At 36.2% G+C, this 19,405-nt stretch overlaps 1 protein-coding gene across 3 annotated transcripts in view; it reads left to right on the plus strand.

The window, feature by feature from the left end:
• CSMD3 (CUB and Sushi multiple domains 3) overlaps positions 1-19,405 on the plus strand; it is a gene marked incomplete at both ends in the record, with an annotated part of 527,537 nt that overhangs the window by 106,357 nt on the left and 401,775 nt on the right. For all 3 annotated transcript variants that reach the window (XM_079533061.1, XM_079533062.1, XM_079533063.1), the window contains one exon: positions 17,136-17,330. In XM_079533061.1, the coding sequence (XP_079389187.1) occupies positions 17,136-17,330 (195 nt within the window). The remainder of the gene's footprint in view (positions 1-17,135; positions 17,331-19,405) is intronic.

Raw genomic sequence — 19,405 nt, forward strand, 5'->3', positions numbered from 1 at the left:
AATACACTTTCCAGGAAGATACATCTGCTTGTAGACAGTGGAAAGTGTAATGTAGAATTGCATAGCTAATCACTAGCACCTCTCAAAATCTCCATACAGCTGTTGTATCACTTTAATAACACGTGAAAAGCACAGTTAAAGATTGTTCCTGATGAGAAGAATTTTCCTCCATATTTTAGAAAGAATACATGAAACAAACAAACAAACAAACAAAAAACAGTGAAATACAATTTCTTTTATTTCTTCCCCCCCCCCCCCCCTTTTTTTTTTTTAATTTGGTGTTATTATGTTTGCAAAATAACATCTGATTTGTAGTGTAAAAGCTCATGTATATACATTCAAGTATGGACTTAATTTTGAAATTTGTTGCCTGCATGGTAGAGCATTTTCCTTGCTACATAACAAAAATTGAATAAATAAGAAGCTGACTGATTATAGAGTAACATAAAGAATGGTACATAATTTTCCTCTGGGGAAAATGGATGGAGGTAAATTCATTTGTTTAAGCATTAGCAAAAATATTTATTGGAAATTTAAAAACCAACAAGAAACACATTGTTTCTTCTCCCTTTAGAAATATTTGAGTACTGAGAAAACAAAGTCTCTCTCTTTTTCCAGAAAAAAAAAAAAATCTATTTAATCTTTCAGTGTTCTGTTTAATTTTTTTTTTTTTCAGAACAGTGCTGTTAAATAAGCCATATTTGTCAGCCTATGGTACTGTAATTTATCATTGTGATACGTGCCTCATATTCAAGTTTAACTGAGGCAATGATTAATTTGATATTTTAATTATATGTCAGCCTTTATTTATTCTTCTCATATATACTGAATGTCATTTTTCATGAAAAAACAAGAAAACAAAAAAACTTCTATACACACTGCAAGTCTTGAATGACATTTCCCAGGAGAACCTGAAGTGGTTGTGTTTTTTGTTTTGTTTTGTGAACTTATATTCTTCATCTACTGAACTGTCACCTTATTAAGATAAGTACAATATCCTGATAAATTCAAACCTTTAAACTTTCTACTTTAAGATTCTCGTTTTGATCCCATATCTAGACAAGTAGAGATAACTGCAATCTGATAAAGTTAAAGTACAAATTAAATGCATCTCCATTTTTATAAGCAATTTCTTTCTTCTTACTTGTTTTCCTAAATTATACGTCAATAAAATTTTTGAAATAATACGCAATAGCAGACTTGGAAATATTTGTAACGTTTATAAAATGTAATAAATGACACATATTTTGAGAGTTATAAGGCTGAATTCTTCAACCTGCCTGCACTCGATCATAGAATTTTGACTTTAATTCTTCAGTAGAACTTCTGTATTAAAAGTATTAACATATATAGTTCTGCAACAATGATTCAGTGTATTTAGGTTACAATCTTACAAACTCTGCAGAAGATAATAGAAAACTCATTCACAATGAGAATAAACATCTAAATAATAGAAAAATACGGCCTAATAACAGACTCGTTGTCATTTTACCAGATTTTCATTTTTTCTGGATTTAAAAAGGATTTTCATACTGTTGAGCATTCTACATCTCCCTCTAAGATCTATAAAGGATATGGAATATATATCATGCCTAGAAATAAGTTAATAGTTTTGGTTTTGTGAATTAAGCACTCAGTATTGTTAGTTACTGTCATTATACAGATCAGTACCATTATAACATTACCAATCTGTTGTGATTAAAACACCCCTTTTTAAAAAATGTTAAAAGATAACTAATCACTTATTCATCAATAGAATTTTTCTCCTGTTTAAAATCAAATAAAATTTGTTAGAAGGTGTGCTGGGGTTTAACATGGTAGGTAACTAAACACCACACAGATGTTCATTCACTTCCCTGAACGATGGGATGAAAGAGAGAACTGGAGATAAAACAGAATACAGTTGTCACTGTTGTTTGCTTGTGTTTTTGAAGATATATATATGTATGTATATATATTTGAAGTCAGTTTGTATCAGAAGATTAGTTGTTAGTACAGTAATTCAAAGAAACTTCTGTGCAAATTTAGGCAGTTTTAAGTATGAGAGGATAATAATGCTGTGGATCGCTAGTCAAATGCCTTGCAGTTTCAAAAAATAATGAAATAATTTGTAAAAGATATTGAAAGTAAGTATATCTAGAAGTAAATGCAAGTCTGGCTGTAAGAACTATTAAAATCATAGAATCATAAAATCCTTAGTGTTGGAAGGGACCTCTGAGGACCACCTAGTCCAACTCCCCTGCAATAAACAAGGCACCACAGCTACATCAGGTTGCCCAGAGCCTGATCCAGCTTTGCTTTGAAAGTCTCCAGGGATGTACAACAGGGCAATCAACTACAACACTAAGTAACCTGTTTCAGTGCCCCACCAACCTCACTGTAAAATATATTTTCCTTGTATCTAACCTAAATCTACCCTCACTACATTTGAAGCCATTTCCCCTTGTTCTATCTCCACAAGCCCTGCTAAAAAGTCTATCCTCTTCTTTTCTGTAGCTTCCCTTTAGATACTGACAGGTCACCTCAGAGTCTTCTCTTCTCCAGGCTGAAGAGCCCCAGCTCTCTCAGCCTGTCCTCATAAGAGAGGTGGATCATGGATCATTTTTCTAGCCATTCTCTGCATGCTCTCCAGCAGGTCCATGTCTTTCCCGTATTGCGGACTCCACATCTGGACACAGCATTCCGGGTGAGGCCTCACCAGTGAGGAGAAGAGGGGCAGGATCACTTACTTCAACTTCCTGGTCACACATCTTTTGATGCCGCTAAGGATATGATTGTCTTTCTGGACTTGTCATTTAGTAATTCTGCTCTTCTGTTAATGAATCTCCCTACATGAACAACACTTTTTTAAAAGTACCATTCCTTACACAGAATCATAGAATCAGAGCAGCTGTGGTTGAAGGGGACCTCAAGGATCATCAAGATCCAATTCCCCTGCTACAGGCAAGACCTCCAACCTCAGTATCTAATACTTGAGCAAGCTGCCCAGGTCCCCATCCAACCTGGCTTTGAACACTTCCAGGGACGGGACATCCACAACCTCTCTGGGCATTCCTTTGTTGCAGTGTAGCGAAACACTAGCTACCTATACCTTAATTTTTCCAAGGCTCTTCTGTCACTCAAAAAGACCTTTTTTTCCTGAAGAGTTCTTTATCAATTAAATTTATTTAATTATGTACTATTAGAATATATTTTACAGTACAGAATAAATTTATAACAGAGTTAAAAAACCTGGGAAAAGTTGCTCAAAAATGTGAAGTATATTGGTCAATATAAAATAAAAGAAGTTTTGGAATAGTTAGATATTCCAGGAAAAGCTGGGTGAAGGACTACAAGGACTATTGTTGACCTAAGAGCCTTGGAATTCATTCATCTCAGGTTATTGTCTTTTAGGTTACTGAAAGATAATTTTGATATGTATATTAAGTTCTTTTCAGAAATGTAATAACAGAAACAGTACTCAGACCCTGCTGTTTCAATGTTTTTCATGAGAACTATAAATAAGCAGACATGCTCTGTTAATCTTCGTTATACCATTCATTCTTTACGTCTCTGAACTAAGGTCAGAAACAGCTTTGTATGAAATTCCATAGGGCTGTAATTTTAATTTTTGTTACCAGTTGAGCTCTATCTTTAAAATACATCATAAAACATCTTGAAAAACTCATCATATTGATAGTAATTTTCCTTTTTAAAAGAAGCACAGTTGTATCACATTATCATCTAGTAAACTGAAATTAAGCAAGGGTTGTGACTTAAGTGTGTATTTGTGATATTTTACAAGTGTCAATCATTTACATGTAATTTTACAAAACAATCTAATGTCCTATTCCTGAAAGTTTTTCACATTGAATATTTTACACTATACACAAGACAAAGAACTAAGAGAGTATATTTCCTCTTCAAGCTTATAGACAAATAAGATGCCCAAATTACATTGCCACTGCAGAATGCTTGCTTGAAAGTTCATTCCTCCTAGAGCTTCTTTAGCAGTTACATCAATTGAACTCCATTAATTAAAGCTGAATAAACTCAGTACAGATAGCTATTTATATACTGTCTGCTTATTTTTCTGGCCAGCTACCAATTCAAGAAAGCATAAATGTGATTAAGCAGTTTTATTTAAAAAGCATGATTTTCATTCTGTGGCATTTTAGCTGCTTAAATTCTTCTCACATTTCTGGCAAGTCTTCATCTATTTACTTCAATAAATCATTAAGAGATTATTAGCAGAATTTATTGGTCTGATAACAGTTTCTTGTTAAACAGAAGCATTTTAAGAAAGAAATAAAACAAACCCACTAGTATATAGTATAAAGAAATGATCATTTTAAATATTAGAATTCTTTCTTATATTGTCACTGGTACATCTCAAGTGAAATAGTCTGAAACTCATAGTACTGCCTCTGGAAAAACTGCTATAACAATAGAGAAATCTGAGTTGTAAAAGGATGACTTCAGAAGCTGAAGAAGGAAAGTAAAAAGTTGTCAGAAAGACTGAAAAATGACGTAAGGAAAGATTATCTTGTCTTGTCTCAGAACCTCAACTAGTAAGACATTTATCACTGAATGAAGACCTCTTGAAAAAATGAGAAACTAAAAAAGAATACCAAATTTTTGTGAATTTTAAAAAAGTACTGAAAAGGTAATAGAAATGAAAGAAGTGTGTGGACTGTGGGAAAAAGAAATGAACTTGTGTTGGCATGTTTGAATTTTAAAATAGAAAAAAGAAGTATAAATCTTACATTTGAAAAATGTTCTGAATGAAGTTAAATCCGACAATAAGGTATAGAAATGTAAAAATAATTGCTTTTATTTCATAGAAGAATGAAATCCAGTTGCTGAACAACTTTAAAAAAATTCAAAAAATATTCTGTCAGCAGTTTAGAAATCCCTTGTACTGGTTAGAAAACAACTTTGTGAGAAGAGTTTTAAATTTAAATTGCCACCATACCTGCAAATTGGTAAATTCAAACAGGGCATACATTCAAGGTCAAGACTATATTAACCCATTAACCCAACAAGATACAAAATACTCTGCAGTGAGTATCTTTCAAACCAGGCAGCTATTAGAGTTCATTGACAATTAATTATTTCTTTATTTTCATAGATTCTTTTAAGATATTTAAAGGCAGTCTAGTCCCATTCCCCTCCAGTGTCCAGTGCCCAGTTCTGGGCAATCCTATTCAAAAAAAGACAGGAATCTTCTACAAGGATTCCAGTGGAAGCCACAAAAATGACAAAGGGCCTGGAGCATCTCCCTTACAAGGAAAGATTGGGTAACCTGGTTCAGCCTGGGGAATAAAATACTGGCAGGGGATCTGATAAATGTTTATAAATGGAAGTAGGAGGCAAATGGATGAGGCCATGCTCTTCTTGGTGGTGTGTAGTGATAGAACAAGGAGCAATGGTCTAAAACTTGAACGCTGGAGGTTCTGTATTAACATGCGGAAGCTTCTTTCTGGTAAAGGTGACAAAGCACTAGAAGAAGTCACCCAGAGAGACTGCGGAGTCTCCTTCTAGGGAGATATTCAAGACGTATCTGGACATCCACCTTAGTGATCTATTGTAGCGAGTCTGCTCTAGCAGGCTGGCTGGATTCAGTGATCTCCTGAGGTCCCTTCTAATGCCTGCAATTCTTTTATTCTGCGATTTTTCTGTATAGATATGTCTAGCTTTACTTTAAAATGGAGAATATTATTTTCTCATCCACAAATTTGATATTAAAAATATTAATTTTTAAAGCAATATGTTTTTGAGTTTGTAGACTTCATGTCTAAATGGACAATGTGAATGCTAATTTTTATGTAATTAACAACTTAAAACTCAGGAAACTAGAAGTTGTTTGTATTTCCAACTATTTATTTTCCATATATCACTGAATTACAAAGAATAAATGTGAAGTCAGAAGTTATATTTAGTTAATAAGAGAAAGAAAATGCCCAGCCTCACACTTTTCCTATTTTTGTTGTCTATAAAGTAATGTGGAAAATTAAAATAAATAGTCTAATTAGACTTATCTTCTGCAGTATATAAAAAGATTAAAATTAACTGTTTAGGCCTATGTTTATGCAAGGCATATAATCTGGGACTCACTGCAGATACGTTTAGGCACCTGCGGCTTATATATAATTTATTATGTCACTCAGACACTGTGGGTTCCCTTTTTTAGGTGTAGGAGACATCAGTGCTTTAAGAACTCAATTTGTGTGGTCTCTTCTTAGTAATTTACACTGGGGCATAATTTTACTTAGTAGCATTTTTTTCAATAAAGACAGCATTGAATTGTAATTTAATAATGACAATATTTTTATATGAAAAAAAAGAACAAGGAAATTAACTCCATGGAACATTTAAAAATTTCTTGACCCTTTCCTAACAACACAATAAATTATATGTCCTGGCCAATTACAATATGAATTATTTGTTCTGCTGGCCTGCTTAGTAATAAAATGTATTTGTTTTTTTTTAACAGTGTCCTGATAATATGTTTCACTTCAAATACTAATGCTTATCAATGATTTTTGAAAACTAGTCCTGAGTTAAACCATTTTAGACAAAGGAGAGTCTAGAAAGAAAAAAATGGTTATATCTGGGAGAAATGGAAATATATATGTTTAGTTAATTACTTAAAGCAATATGTCAGCAGTATGAAATACTTTCAAAGGAAAAATAAATGATATTTCTGAAAAGAAAAAGCAATAGATTTTGATAAAAAATAAATGTTTTTTAAAGAAATACTTTTAAAAGCCAAAGTGCAGATTGAGGCTAAGCACCAGAAAAATTCCATTAGGAGTAAAATTAACTTTGAGTTTATGAATGAATAATTCTCAGTACAAACAAAGCACTTAGAAAAAAAATTGCAATACATTTCACCAGATAACATTTTTTTCAAATGCAAATCTACTCACGACATTTGATTTAATCTAAATATCAGTCCCTTTAAAAGATAGGCAAAGGGAACCATAGGAAATACTTTATGCAATGAAAATGCTTGATGTCATTATCTAGAAATGTACGAAGCCTATACAATAAAGTTTAATTATAGTACAGACTTCAAGCAGAATTTATTTTACGTACAAGATATAATTTTTAAAAAATGTGAATTTACCTGCCACAGTGATATGGTTATATTACATCTTTTCACCTTATGAAATACTTCAGAATTACTTTTGCTGACGTTTTGGTTTTATTTATCTATTTGTTTATTTATTTTACTTTCATTCAGGTTATTTGCAGTTTTTATATTTAATATTTTAGGAAAAGCTTCCCACCAAGATATTAAGCAGTGAATTAGTTGCCATTATTTAGATGAGTCTAATAAGGATGTCTGCAAATGTCAATTGGCCATCGTACTGAAGGACTGTCAATTACTTAGGCTTAGCGAGACTCTCTAGGAAGCAAGAGAATATTTTACCCTCTCAGAGACTGTGGTTATGAAAACACCCATGTCATTTCTAGAATATTTCTTAATATTATCAGACAAAGCTTATACCTTTTCAATCTATTTGAACTATATTTGAACTAAGCTTTTATGATAAAAACATTTCAATTCTTCCCAGAAATCTTCAGTTACATGCCATTAAATAAATAGATCCTAAAATGTTTTCGTATCTCAGAGGCAGAGGGGTAATGTATGCCATCTCACTGTATGATCGGCACTGCAGATCTTAACCAGTCATTATTTAAGCACTAAGAATTTCAGTTACCAGAAGTCTTTCACAAAAGAATCTGCTATGTAAGCAGATTATGCTAATAATTGTGTCACTGTCCTCTACTCATTCCAAAACTGTTGACTCAGATTATTTAAAATGACTTGAAGCTGACATAATACTGTAGAAAGTAGATAATCAAAAAAAAAAAAAATGATGAAAAGCCAATACAAACACAACAGATGAGCGAATGGATTTGTCTCACAAATTGGATCCTTTAATTCTCTTTGCCCAAGGTTGTGATAAAAATGCAGGACCCAACAATTGGCCCTATTGAAACTCATACAGTCAACCTTGGCCCATCAATCCAGTCTATCAAGGTTCCTTTGCAGTGTCTTTCTCCCCTCAGGCAGATCAACACTCCCTCCCAACTTGTCATCTGCAAATTTACTGAGGGTGCCCTCAATCCGCTCGTCAAGGTTGCTAATAAAGATGTTAGATAGAAGCAGCCCAGTACCCCAGTACATGGCTCATGATTGGCAGACAAGTGGATTTAAGTCCATTGACCACAGTTGCCAGTTAGATTATATTCTTTTCTATAATTGTAGAAGACAAACAAATATATATTCAAGTATATATTACAGAATGAATATTGATATGGTTTGGAATTTAGGCTGATCTTTGATTTTAGATTCTACTGACTTCCGAAATAACCTTTGTTCTGTAATTACAACAGTGTCTTCCCAGCTGCCTACAGAATATAGCAATATAAAGAAAAATAAGTGCTCAGAATTACTGCAGTCCTAATGGAGAAATCCCATTATGACTCATATACAAATATATCTACATAGCTATTGCATAGCAGGCAGGGTGCATCTGTGTGGGCTTCTTGGAAAGCTGAATAATTACCATATGTGGCAGGTACAGTATATCACTCTTGTCACTAAAATGGTTATGTTGTGTATTTTCAGAATAGTGTAGATGGAGCCAGCCCGGTGACATGCTCTTATCCCAAAACTTCCTGCAGTGTCTAGTGGTCTTCCTGAGTTCAAGTTTAACTAGTGCTTTCAGGAGCTGTACAGGGATTTCCTGCAGATAACGATTTTGAATATCAAACACAAGTAGATATTAGTAAAAGCTATCACAGAATCACAGAGTGGTTACAGTTGATAGGAAGCCCCGGAGGTCATCTGATTCAACCTCATGCCCAAGTAGTTGCCCAGAACCATGTCCAGTAGCTTTTGCAGAGCTACAAGGATGGAGAATCCACAGTTTCTTTAAAGAAACTATACCAGTTCTCTGGCACCTGCATGGTAAAGAAGTACTTTTGATGTTTAGATGGAACATCTTGTGTTCCAGTTCTTGCCTACTGCATCTTGCATTTGCACTGAGCAGCACCGAAAAGCCTAGCTTAATCTTCTTTGCATTCTCCCTTCAGGTATTTACACACACTGATATGGTGTACCCCAAAGCCTCTTATTCTCCGGGTTGAATAGTCTCAACTCTCAACCTCTCATTAGAGAGGTGCTCCAGTCCCTTGATAACCATTAGACTCTCTCCAGTACATTGAATGTCTCTCCTATCCTGGTGTTTCCAGAATTGGACACAGTACTCCAGGTCCAGCCTCATCAATGCTTAGCAGAGAAGGATAACTTCTCCTAATCTCCTGGTGATACTTTGCCTAATGTAGACAAGAGCACAACACCGTTAGCATTCTTTTAGCAATAAGGACACTGCAAGGACACACATTCCTGGTTCACGTTCAACTTGGTGTTTACCAGGACTCCTAGGTTCTTTCCTTCAAAGGTGCTTTCCAGCTGGATAATCCCCATCATGTACTGGTGCCTGGGATTATTCCTCCCCAGGCACAGGACTCTGTCTTTCTCCTTGTTGAACTTCACAGATTCACAGAATCACAGAATGGCCAGGGTTGGAAGGGACCTCAAGGATCATGAATCTCCAACCCCCCTGCCACATGCAAGGCCACCAACCTCTACATTTAATACTAGACCAGGCTGTCCAGGGCCCCATCCAATCTGGCCTTCAACACCTGCAGGAACAGGGCATCCATAACCTCTCTGGGCAGCCTGTTCCAACACCTCTCTCTGTAAAGAACTTCCCCTGACATCCAATCTAAATCTTCCCTCTGTCAACTTAAAACCATTTCCCCTTGTCCTGCGGGAGTCAACTCTTTCAAAGAGTTGACTCCCCTCCTGTTTATAGGCTCCCTTTAGGTATTGAAAGGCTGCATGAGGTCACCCCACAGTCTTCTTTTTTCCAGGCTGAACAGCTCCCTCAGCTGGGAGGTGCTCCAATCCCTTGATCATCTTTGTGGCCCTCCTCTGGACCCTCTCCAACAGCTCCCTATCCCTCCTGTACTGGGGGCTCCACACCTGGACACAGTACTCCAGATGGGGCCTCACAAGAGCAGAGTAAAGAAGGACAATCACCTCCCTGTCCCTGCTAGCCACCCCTCTTCTTATGGAGCCCAGGATACCATTTGCCTTCCGAGCCGCAAGGGCACACTGCTGGCTCATGTTGAGCTTTTCATCCATCAGGACCCCCAGGTCCCTCTCCAGAGGGCTGCTCTCAAGGACCCTTCCTTCCAGTCTGTATGGATGCCTGGGATTCCTCCGGCCCAAGTGAAAAACTTTGCACTTTGCTGTGTTGAACCTCATCAGGTTCACCCGAGCCCACCTTTCAAGTCTGTTGAGGTCCCTCTGAATGGCATCCCTTCCTTCTACCATGTCAACTGCACCACTCAGCTTGGTGTCGTCAGCAAACTTGCTGAGGGTGCACTCGAAACCATCATCAATGTAATTGATAAAGATGTTAAAGAGCACCGGTCCCAAGACAAACCCCTGGGGATACCGCTCATTACCAGCCTCCATCTGGATATAGAACAATCATTAATCACCACACTCTGTCTGCAGCCTTTCAACCAGTTTCTTATCCACTGGGTGGTCCACCTATCCAATCCACATCCCTCCAATTTGGAGATAAGGATGTGGTGGGGAACCATGTCATAGCTCTTGCTCAAGTCCAGGTAAATGACACCGGTCACCTTCCCCTTGTCCACCAATGCCATCACTCCATCATAGAAGACTATCAGATTGGTGAGGCATCTGATCAGCTTTCCCCTGATGAAGCCGTGCTGGCTGTCTTGGATCACACACTTCTTCATGTGATCAAGCATGTCATCCAGGAGGATCTGTTCCATGATCTTCCCAGGCACAGAAGTGAGACTCACTGGCCTGTAGTTCCCCAGGTCCTCTTTGCTCCCTTTCTTGTAAATGAGAGTGAAACTTCATGAGATCAGCTCACCTCTCCAGCCTGTGCAGGTCTTAGAGTCCACAGCCTTCTGTGGAATAAAACACTCTCCCAAGTTTTGTGTAATCTGTAGGTTTACTGAGGGTGCACTCAGCCTCATTGTTCAGATCATTAATGAAGATGTTGAACAGGACTGGACACGGTACTAAACCTTGGCATACCTCATTCATTACTGGCCTCCAATTAGATTTTACACCATTGATCACTACCGACTGGATCCACCCACTGAGTCAGTGTTTGGTTCATTTTTCTGCCTGTTCATTTATCCTTCAACAGTTTCTCTACGGGAGGAAGTGTGAAAGGCCTTATGGAATTCTAAGAAGACAATATTCACTGTTCCTCACTCTTCCTATGGGCGAGTCATTTCATTATAGAGGTTTATCTGGTTGGTCTCTGTGATTCTGTGCCTTCCTCTCAGTGAACCTACATGGACAACTCCTGATGATTTCTTTTCCTTCATGTATCTGGAAATGAATTGCAGGATTAGCTGTTCTGTCCTTTTCCCAGAGATTGACTGGCCTGTAGTTCCCTGGGTATTCTTTCTTCCTCTTCTTCAAGATGCAACTGACATTTACTTTCTTTCAGACTTTGGGCACTTCTCTCTATTGCCACAATTGAGCAAAGGTTACAGAGTATAGTCTCACAACCACATCTGCTAATTTCCTCAGCACTAATGGCGTATCCCATCAGAGCACAGGGGCTTGCAAAGGCAAAGTTTGCTCAAGTATTCCACAGACTAATCTTTCATCAAGAACACACCTTTTTTTTCCCAGCCCTTTAGTCTGGTTTTTGGAACATGGGGCTCCTGAGGTCCATTAACACTCAGTATCTTGGTTTTTTCACTATCCTAGGTAACCAGATTTCCTGTTTCCTTCAGGAGAGGGCCCACATTTTCCCTAGTCTTCCTTTTGTTATGGAGATGCTTGCAGGAATCCTTCTTGTTCCCTTTGCTGTGCTTGAACAATTCAGTTATAACTGGGAAATAAGGTAGGCTAGTTCTGTCAAAACTGTACAGCTCTACTAGTTAAGTATTCAGTATTTTTCTGCTTTGTCATTCTATTAAGGCAAAATCTTGGAAGTATGTTTGATGGAGAGATGTCAGATTTAATCCACATGTTCTGAAGTTTACGTGAAGATTCATTTTTGTGTCAGTTTCACACAGTGTTGGAATATGTACTTACAAGGTAGAGTTACTGATTGCCATTGTCTTCTTACACACACTTTCAGCTCTCTAATGCTGCTCTATTCCTTCAGCTGATTTAAACAGAACAGTATTCAGAACAGTGTATTGGATGTGACAGGAACATATTGTAAACCCTGGATCATTTCTTGTATTCCATTTGTCACGTTCACAATATCAGTGTTGCTATAGTACTGAGGTTATTACTTGTGTTCTCCACATATCCTGGAGGATTTTTTGCTGTTTATTTTGCTTTTGTTCTCTTGCTTGTAGAAGCATTATATTAACACTGTTCCAATTTATTTACTGCTGAAACTGATGTGTACCTATGAAAATAACATATGGCTTTAATGCTATAAATATAAACACAAAGAGAAGAAAAACGCAATGATTATTTTTTTTTCCTTAGCAACAGAATTAGATTCAATATCAAAATCTACCTTTAAAGTTCCCTCAGAACATACTTTTAAAATACATTGTTATACTCTCTGTAAATTTACTTCATGTAAATCACGTTCCTCTGCCTTTTTATTTCATGAAAATATTTTCAAAAGGAATAAAAAATCAAAATTATGCCATTTATTTAAAAATATGTATGAAAGCATGCATAATTAGATGTATTACTTTTATTGAACAGTAGAGTCCCTCACTGATGTTAATGCTGTAAATATACTGGTTTATAAACGAAGAGCAAAATAGGAGGAAAAAAAAAAAAAAGAAGATATTTTACCTTGTTTTCCTTCAGGAGAAAAAACTTTTTCTCACAGTTCTTCTTATTTACATTTTTACAGACATGCATGAGAACATGACAATCTCTTCAGACCGAACAATGTAAATTGTAGATAGAAAAAAAATCAGGGAAAATACTGGTTATAAGTCAATCTGTTATTTCTATTACTGTTGAAAAGAAAGGTGAATTTAAGAATGATAAATTTTATTCTAACTTAAATCGTGAAGTGAGAGATCCATTGCAGTCATGGAAGAATAACTTTTGTTTTTCACTTATGGCAAAAAAGAAAATTGACTTTTAGATTTTTTTTCATTCTGTTTTTATAAATCTGTGTTGTTCATGTTAAATCTTTCAAAGCATTTGTTAATTGTGTCTTTCCTTCCTCTTTGATCTATGCATACTTAAGCAGTTCAAGTGCCATGTGGGTGTTCATTAACTGAAAAGAAACAAATACAAATATGAACCTCAAAACAAACAAAAAATATGCTAGCATGAGCAAAATCATTGTTGTTGAATTGGTAAAAAGTTGTTCTTAATGCATACAAAAAGCACTAACTCTGATGATAGGAGTAGATTTCACTCGCAGAAGCAGGCAGAGTAGATACCTTAGCTGTTTTGTTAACACTAAAGATCTTACAGAAATTCTGGAAGTTTTCTGTTCTTAAAAAGCACATAATTTAGTACATCACATCTGTGTGAAAAACACAGAAAGCCAATGCAATCACTAGTCACAGCCAACACAGATCCATGATAGAAAAGCCCTGTTTAACAAATATAACTTCTTCTAGAGTTATAGAAGCATAGAATGGCCTGGGTTGAAAAGGACCACAATGATAATCTAGTTTCAAGCCCCCTGAGATGTGCAGGGTCGCCAGCCGCTAGACCAGGCTGCCCAGAGCCACATCCAGCCTTGCCTTGAATGCCTCCAGGGATGGGGCATCCACAACCTCCTTAGGCAACCTGCTCCAGTGTCTCACCACCCTCTGAGCGAAAAACTTCCTCCTAATATCTAACCTAAACTTCCCCTGTCTCAGTTTAAGGCCATTCCCCCTAGTCCTCTCACTATCCACCCTCATAAACAGCTGTTTGCCTTCCTGTTTGTATGCTCCCATCAAGTACTGGAAGGCCTCAATGAGGTCTCCCCAGAGACCTGTCCATGCTAAACAATCTCATTTTCCTCAACCTTTCCTCATAGAAGAGGTGCTCCAGCCCTTTGATCATCTTAGTGGCCCTCCTCTGGACCTGCTCCAAGAGCTCCACATCCTTCCTGTACTGGGGGCCCCAGGTCTGGATGCAGTACTCCAGATGGGGCCTCATAAGAGCTGATTAGAGGGGGACAATCTCCTCCCCCTCCCTGCTGACCACCCCTTTTTTAATGCAGCCCAGAACACTGTTGGCCTTCCGTGCTGCAAGCGCACACTGCTGGCTCATGTCTAGTTTCTCGTCCACCAGGACCCCCAAGTCATTCTCCGCAGGGCTCCTCTCCTGGAGGTCTTCCTCCAGTTTATATAAATACCTGGGATTGCCCTGATCTAAGTGCAACACCCTGTACTTAGCCTTATTGAACCTCCTTAGGTTTTCATGGGCCATCTTCTTCAGCATGCCCAGGTCCCTCTGGATGGCTTCTCTTCCTTCTAGTGTACTGACTGCACTGCTCAACTTGGTGTCATCTGCAAACTTGCTGATGGTGCACTCAGTGCCATCATCTATGTCACTGATGAAGATATTGAAGAGTACCAGTCCCAGGACCGACCCCTGAGGGACACTGCTTGTGACCGGCCTCCACCTTGACACAAAACCATTGATCACAACCCTTTGGCTGTGTCCAGCCAGCCAGTTCCTAATCCATCCAACATTCAATCCCTCAAATCTACATGTCTCCAATTTAGAGAGAAGGATATGGTGAGGGACCATGTCAAAGGCTTTGCAGAAGTACAGGTAGATGACATCCATTTCCCTTCCCCCGTCCACCAAAACTGTCACTCCATCATAGAAGGCCACCAGATTGATCAGGCATGCTCTGCCCTTGGTAAAGCCATGCTGGCTGTCTTTATCTCTCATATGTGTCTTAACATAGCCTCTAGGAGGATCTACTCCATGATCTTCTCAGGTATTTGGACATGAAACTGTAAATGTCACGCCTAGAAGATCAGTGATGAAAGGTGCTTTTCCAGATTTGATAAATAGTACATGCATTAAAAAATAACAATAATAATTAAATTTAAAAAATAATAAAATTTGGATAAGAAGAAAAAATTTGAAATGAAAAATGTATTTGAAATTTAAATTTCAGTGTCTAGTTTTGACTTTTTTCTCCTTGAATGAGTACTAAGAATGAGAACAACTGAGCTTCTGCCAACTATTTTGTGACTATAAAAATATAGTCACAAAAAGATATGTTTAATCTGATTTCATTTGAATAGCTTATTAATTGGCATTCATTAGTAGCCGTATTTCTGCTAATGAAGCTCATTAAAAGAATTTGTCCACTCCTGCTAGAACTCTCTGAGGCATGCTTTACACAATGTCTTTGTACAGAATTTCTATTGACGTTAATAGGAATTCTTCAGCATAATAAAAATTGAATATGAAAATAATACTTACTGACAAATCAGTTCATATGTACCTTGTTTCTAAGAAGAACGTTAAGGTCAGAAAGCATTTTGATTTTTAAATTCTGCAAATTTATACTATGAAGTATCAATGGCATAGATGAATACGTGTGGATATTGCTACATTTATGATACTGCAACTAATGTGATCTTGACATACTGGGATTTAAAATGATTAGCTTATTCAACAGTAAGTAATGTTAACCATACATTTGGTAGAAAAATTTCCCAGATTGTATTCTAAATTCTCAGGATGCAACACACAGTGAACTTAAAATTTCGGTATTGTTTAAGAGCAGATGGAAGTTATTTATTGACTGAAGGAACTGGCACTTTTAGTCTAGGGAAGAGAAGGCTGAGGGAAGATCTTATTGCTCTCTTCCAATACTTGAAAGGTGATTGCAGCGACAGTGGGGTTGGTCTCTTCTCACTGGCAACAGGTGACAGGACAAGGGGAAACAGTCTCAAGTTGCACCAGGGGAGATTTAGGTTGGATATCAGGAAAAACTTATTTACAGAAAGGGTTGTTAAGCACTGGAATAGTCTCCCCAGGGAGGTGCTTGAGTCACCATTCTTAGATGTGCTTAAAAACTGGATTTGTTGAATTTAAAAACTAAAGTTTTTAGAGTTCAGACAGAGTAAATGTTACAAAAGTTTTTGAAGGAAAAATACAAAATCTGTGTCACTGGTTTTACTGAACATCCTGTTTCTAAGATCTTACATTGCATTCAGTGGAAGCATGAATTGCAGAAAGGTTAGGATTCATCTTCTGCACTCAGATTAGTTTAGAAGTCTTAATGTACTCTTTTATATTAATAAGAAGATAATGAAATGGGCCAAATATTATTTTTAAAGTTATATAATAATGTAAGCAGAGCATTAGTTTTATTTTAGAAGGTGGATTTTTAATTAGTACTTTAAATTTTAATGTAATTTTATAGTAATGCATTGCTTTTTGTACGTAATTTTACAAGACAGCAGTAAAACAGTTTTAGGCAGTGACTGCTGAAGGTATCACTAGTCTTTGTATTCATCATATTTAAGGACAGCGAATCTTTTTGTGTCTCTTTTACAATTAACAGTATCTCACCACTTTTGTCTCATTATCTAAAACCTATTCAGTTATCCAAAAGCTTCCTGATCATGCCAAGGCTTATGTTTGTTAAGAATATCTCCCAGTGCTCTGTCTTGACTAATTTTGTTCTTAGTTTCAAACTTTGCTTGATATAGATCTGTTATTCTCCAAGTCTGTATAGCACCTTTAATTATTATTTTTATTTTATAAAACTAAAGAGTCAAGGAAATATCAAATTCCTTTATTTACTCCTCCAATGTAAGCAGTATCCTGCTATTGTTTTAGAAAAATATAAAAATGTGTCTGTAGCTGGATCTCAATGAAAACCTTGTGATTATTTTGATTATTTTCTCATAGTTTTCTACTCTTTTTTTTTTTTATTATTCTTTTTTTTTTTGGCACATAAGCAAATGCTCAATAGACTAAGACAGGCTTTTTTCAGTGCTTAGAGTTAAAAAATATACACATTAAAACAACTAATTTAAATTTTCTGTATTTTTCAGCACAAAGGGGTATATTAAAGCATTGTAAGTGATAATAAATATTTATTCTCTAGAATTACAGAGTAGCTCCTGTGGCAATCCTGGAGTCCCACCAAAGGGTATCTTATACGGTACAAGATTTGACGTTGGTGACAAAATCCGATACAGCTGTGTAACTGGATATATTTTGGATGGCCATCCTCAGCTTACTTGCATAGCTAACTCTGTGAATACAGCATCATGGGACTTCCCTGTTCCTATTTGCAGAGGTAAGAGATATTCTACAATAATCTTGTCAAATATATACATTATGTTTATTGGTCTGAATGACTTTGAAATATCTGTTTTGACTATTAACTTTTAGATTGCGATTGAAGAATTTTCTTTTTTTGTCTTGCAGATTTGTTTGTATATATCTGTGCTTTTACTATTGTCACAGTAAAATTATGGTGTTTTGTTGGGTTTTTTTGTTTGTTTTTTGGTAGATACACATAATTAAATTCAGAATTAGAAAAAAGCAATTATGTTTTCGACCTTCAGAAAGAACTAACTGTGCATTACTGAATGGAACGAAGTCGATAAAATGGAGCAATCATTACTGCTACAACCAAATATGAGAAAGTATTTTGAGGAAGTGCTGTTATAACATATAACATTTACATTTGTGAATGTATATATATAACATTTACATTTGTACCATCTGACTCAGTCAAAAAGCCAGCAGAAACATCTACACTGAAATTAGCACCCTGATAAAATTCTGATTAGAAGAATATATTTAGTTAGAGCTGCCTGGCAAGTACCACAAGAATGCAATTATATACGAAAAAGGCATATAATTGGAAATAACATTCAATTATTACCTATTCTTGGCTTTAATATGCTTTTCCGTAATCTTGAAGAAGACAAACGTAGTTAATAGTGCTATTTTTTAGTAAAATCATTGATAATCCTTCCCTTCCTACATCCCAGTAAAATGTTAGTTAGTAACGAAGAAGATATACATTCAAGGAGTAAATCCAAATTATATTTTGGGAAAAGATTTGATAGAAATATGTTAATTTGGACACAACTTACATTTTTAAGAAAGTTGAAGGTTAACAGACTTTGCCTCATACTATTTTTCAAATTATTGATCTTCCAGTTTTGAAGTGAATTGACATTAAAAATTGCACCCTGAAATGATGAGGATGAGAGACTTGAACCTCATGATTGTACTTGTCCATTTTTCCTCACAGTCACAGTATTATAAGTCTGCTCATGAAGTAATGTCTCCTGTTTTATTATGTCAGCCTGTGATGTCAGATGTGAGTGTTATTGGAACTGCAGTGGAGGTAGCTGTTCTTCTGCCAATATGCTATTAGGTTTTGTTACCAAGAAACAGAAAGCAGCAGAGAGGCAGTCTAACAACCTGGTATCTAACATGGAAGTATGTATGAAGCAAAGGTGTGCAGACGAATTCCTCCACATGAAAAAAAATTGCATCCATTGACATTATTTGATGCTTGATTAACATTTATGGAGACCAAACAATGGGTGTAAGTACAGTGAATCTGTGGCTGGAGAATTTCAGCAGAGGGAACAGCGTCACCTCCAATTGTACATATTTTTACAGGCACTTGGTCATTTCTGGAGAAAATACATAGTAAGTGGTTGTGACTATGTTGAAAAATAATATCTTGCAGCTGAGAATTTGCTGAGAATAATCTTATTTTATTCTCTATATCTACTACATTTTCCATTAAAGTAAATATGAGGGGTTATTTTCAGAGGGACTGCATAGATAAAATTTCTATTGCAACTTTTTCAGGAGCAGTTTTAATAGATTTTATTTTTATTCTAAGGAAAAGTGCAGATTTGGAATGACGTGCTCCCAGTGTTGTCCGTGACAAAACGTAGTGTGTAAGCAGAAGACTAACACATAAAAATAATTAAAAAAAAAAAGCAAACATTCTTGTTCATGATTAAAATCTGTAGAGTAAAATAGAGGTGATAAATCAGAAAGGATTCAGAAAATGAGGCAGCAAGTTATACTACTTTTCAAAATTGCCATTTCTTTCTAGAGATAGAAAGAAGTCAAAATTGGCAGAGTGTGTGAAAAAGGTGACATGATTTACTGCAAAACTTCTGTGGAAAGACAATATTTTTTCAGAGTGAAGAGTTCCCTAATCTGGACAGCAGTGAAGAATCTAAGCAATAAAAGCTTGACAAAAACAAAACAAAATAAAAGTAGTAAGGTGTACATTTTAGTAGTGGTGGTTGCTAATTGCAGAAACATAGCAAATAAATATGACGATTCTTGATTTCAGTTTTAACACAAGATTGATTGGCTTAAGCGCTTAGT

The sequence above is a fragment of the Tetrao urogallus genome, assembly GCF_951394365.1.
Source record: "Tetrao urogallus genome assembly, chromosome: 3".
NCBI lineage: Eukaryota > Metazoa > Chordata > Aves > Galliformes > Phasianidae > Tetrao > Tetrao urogallus.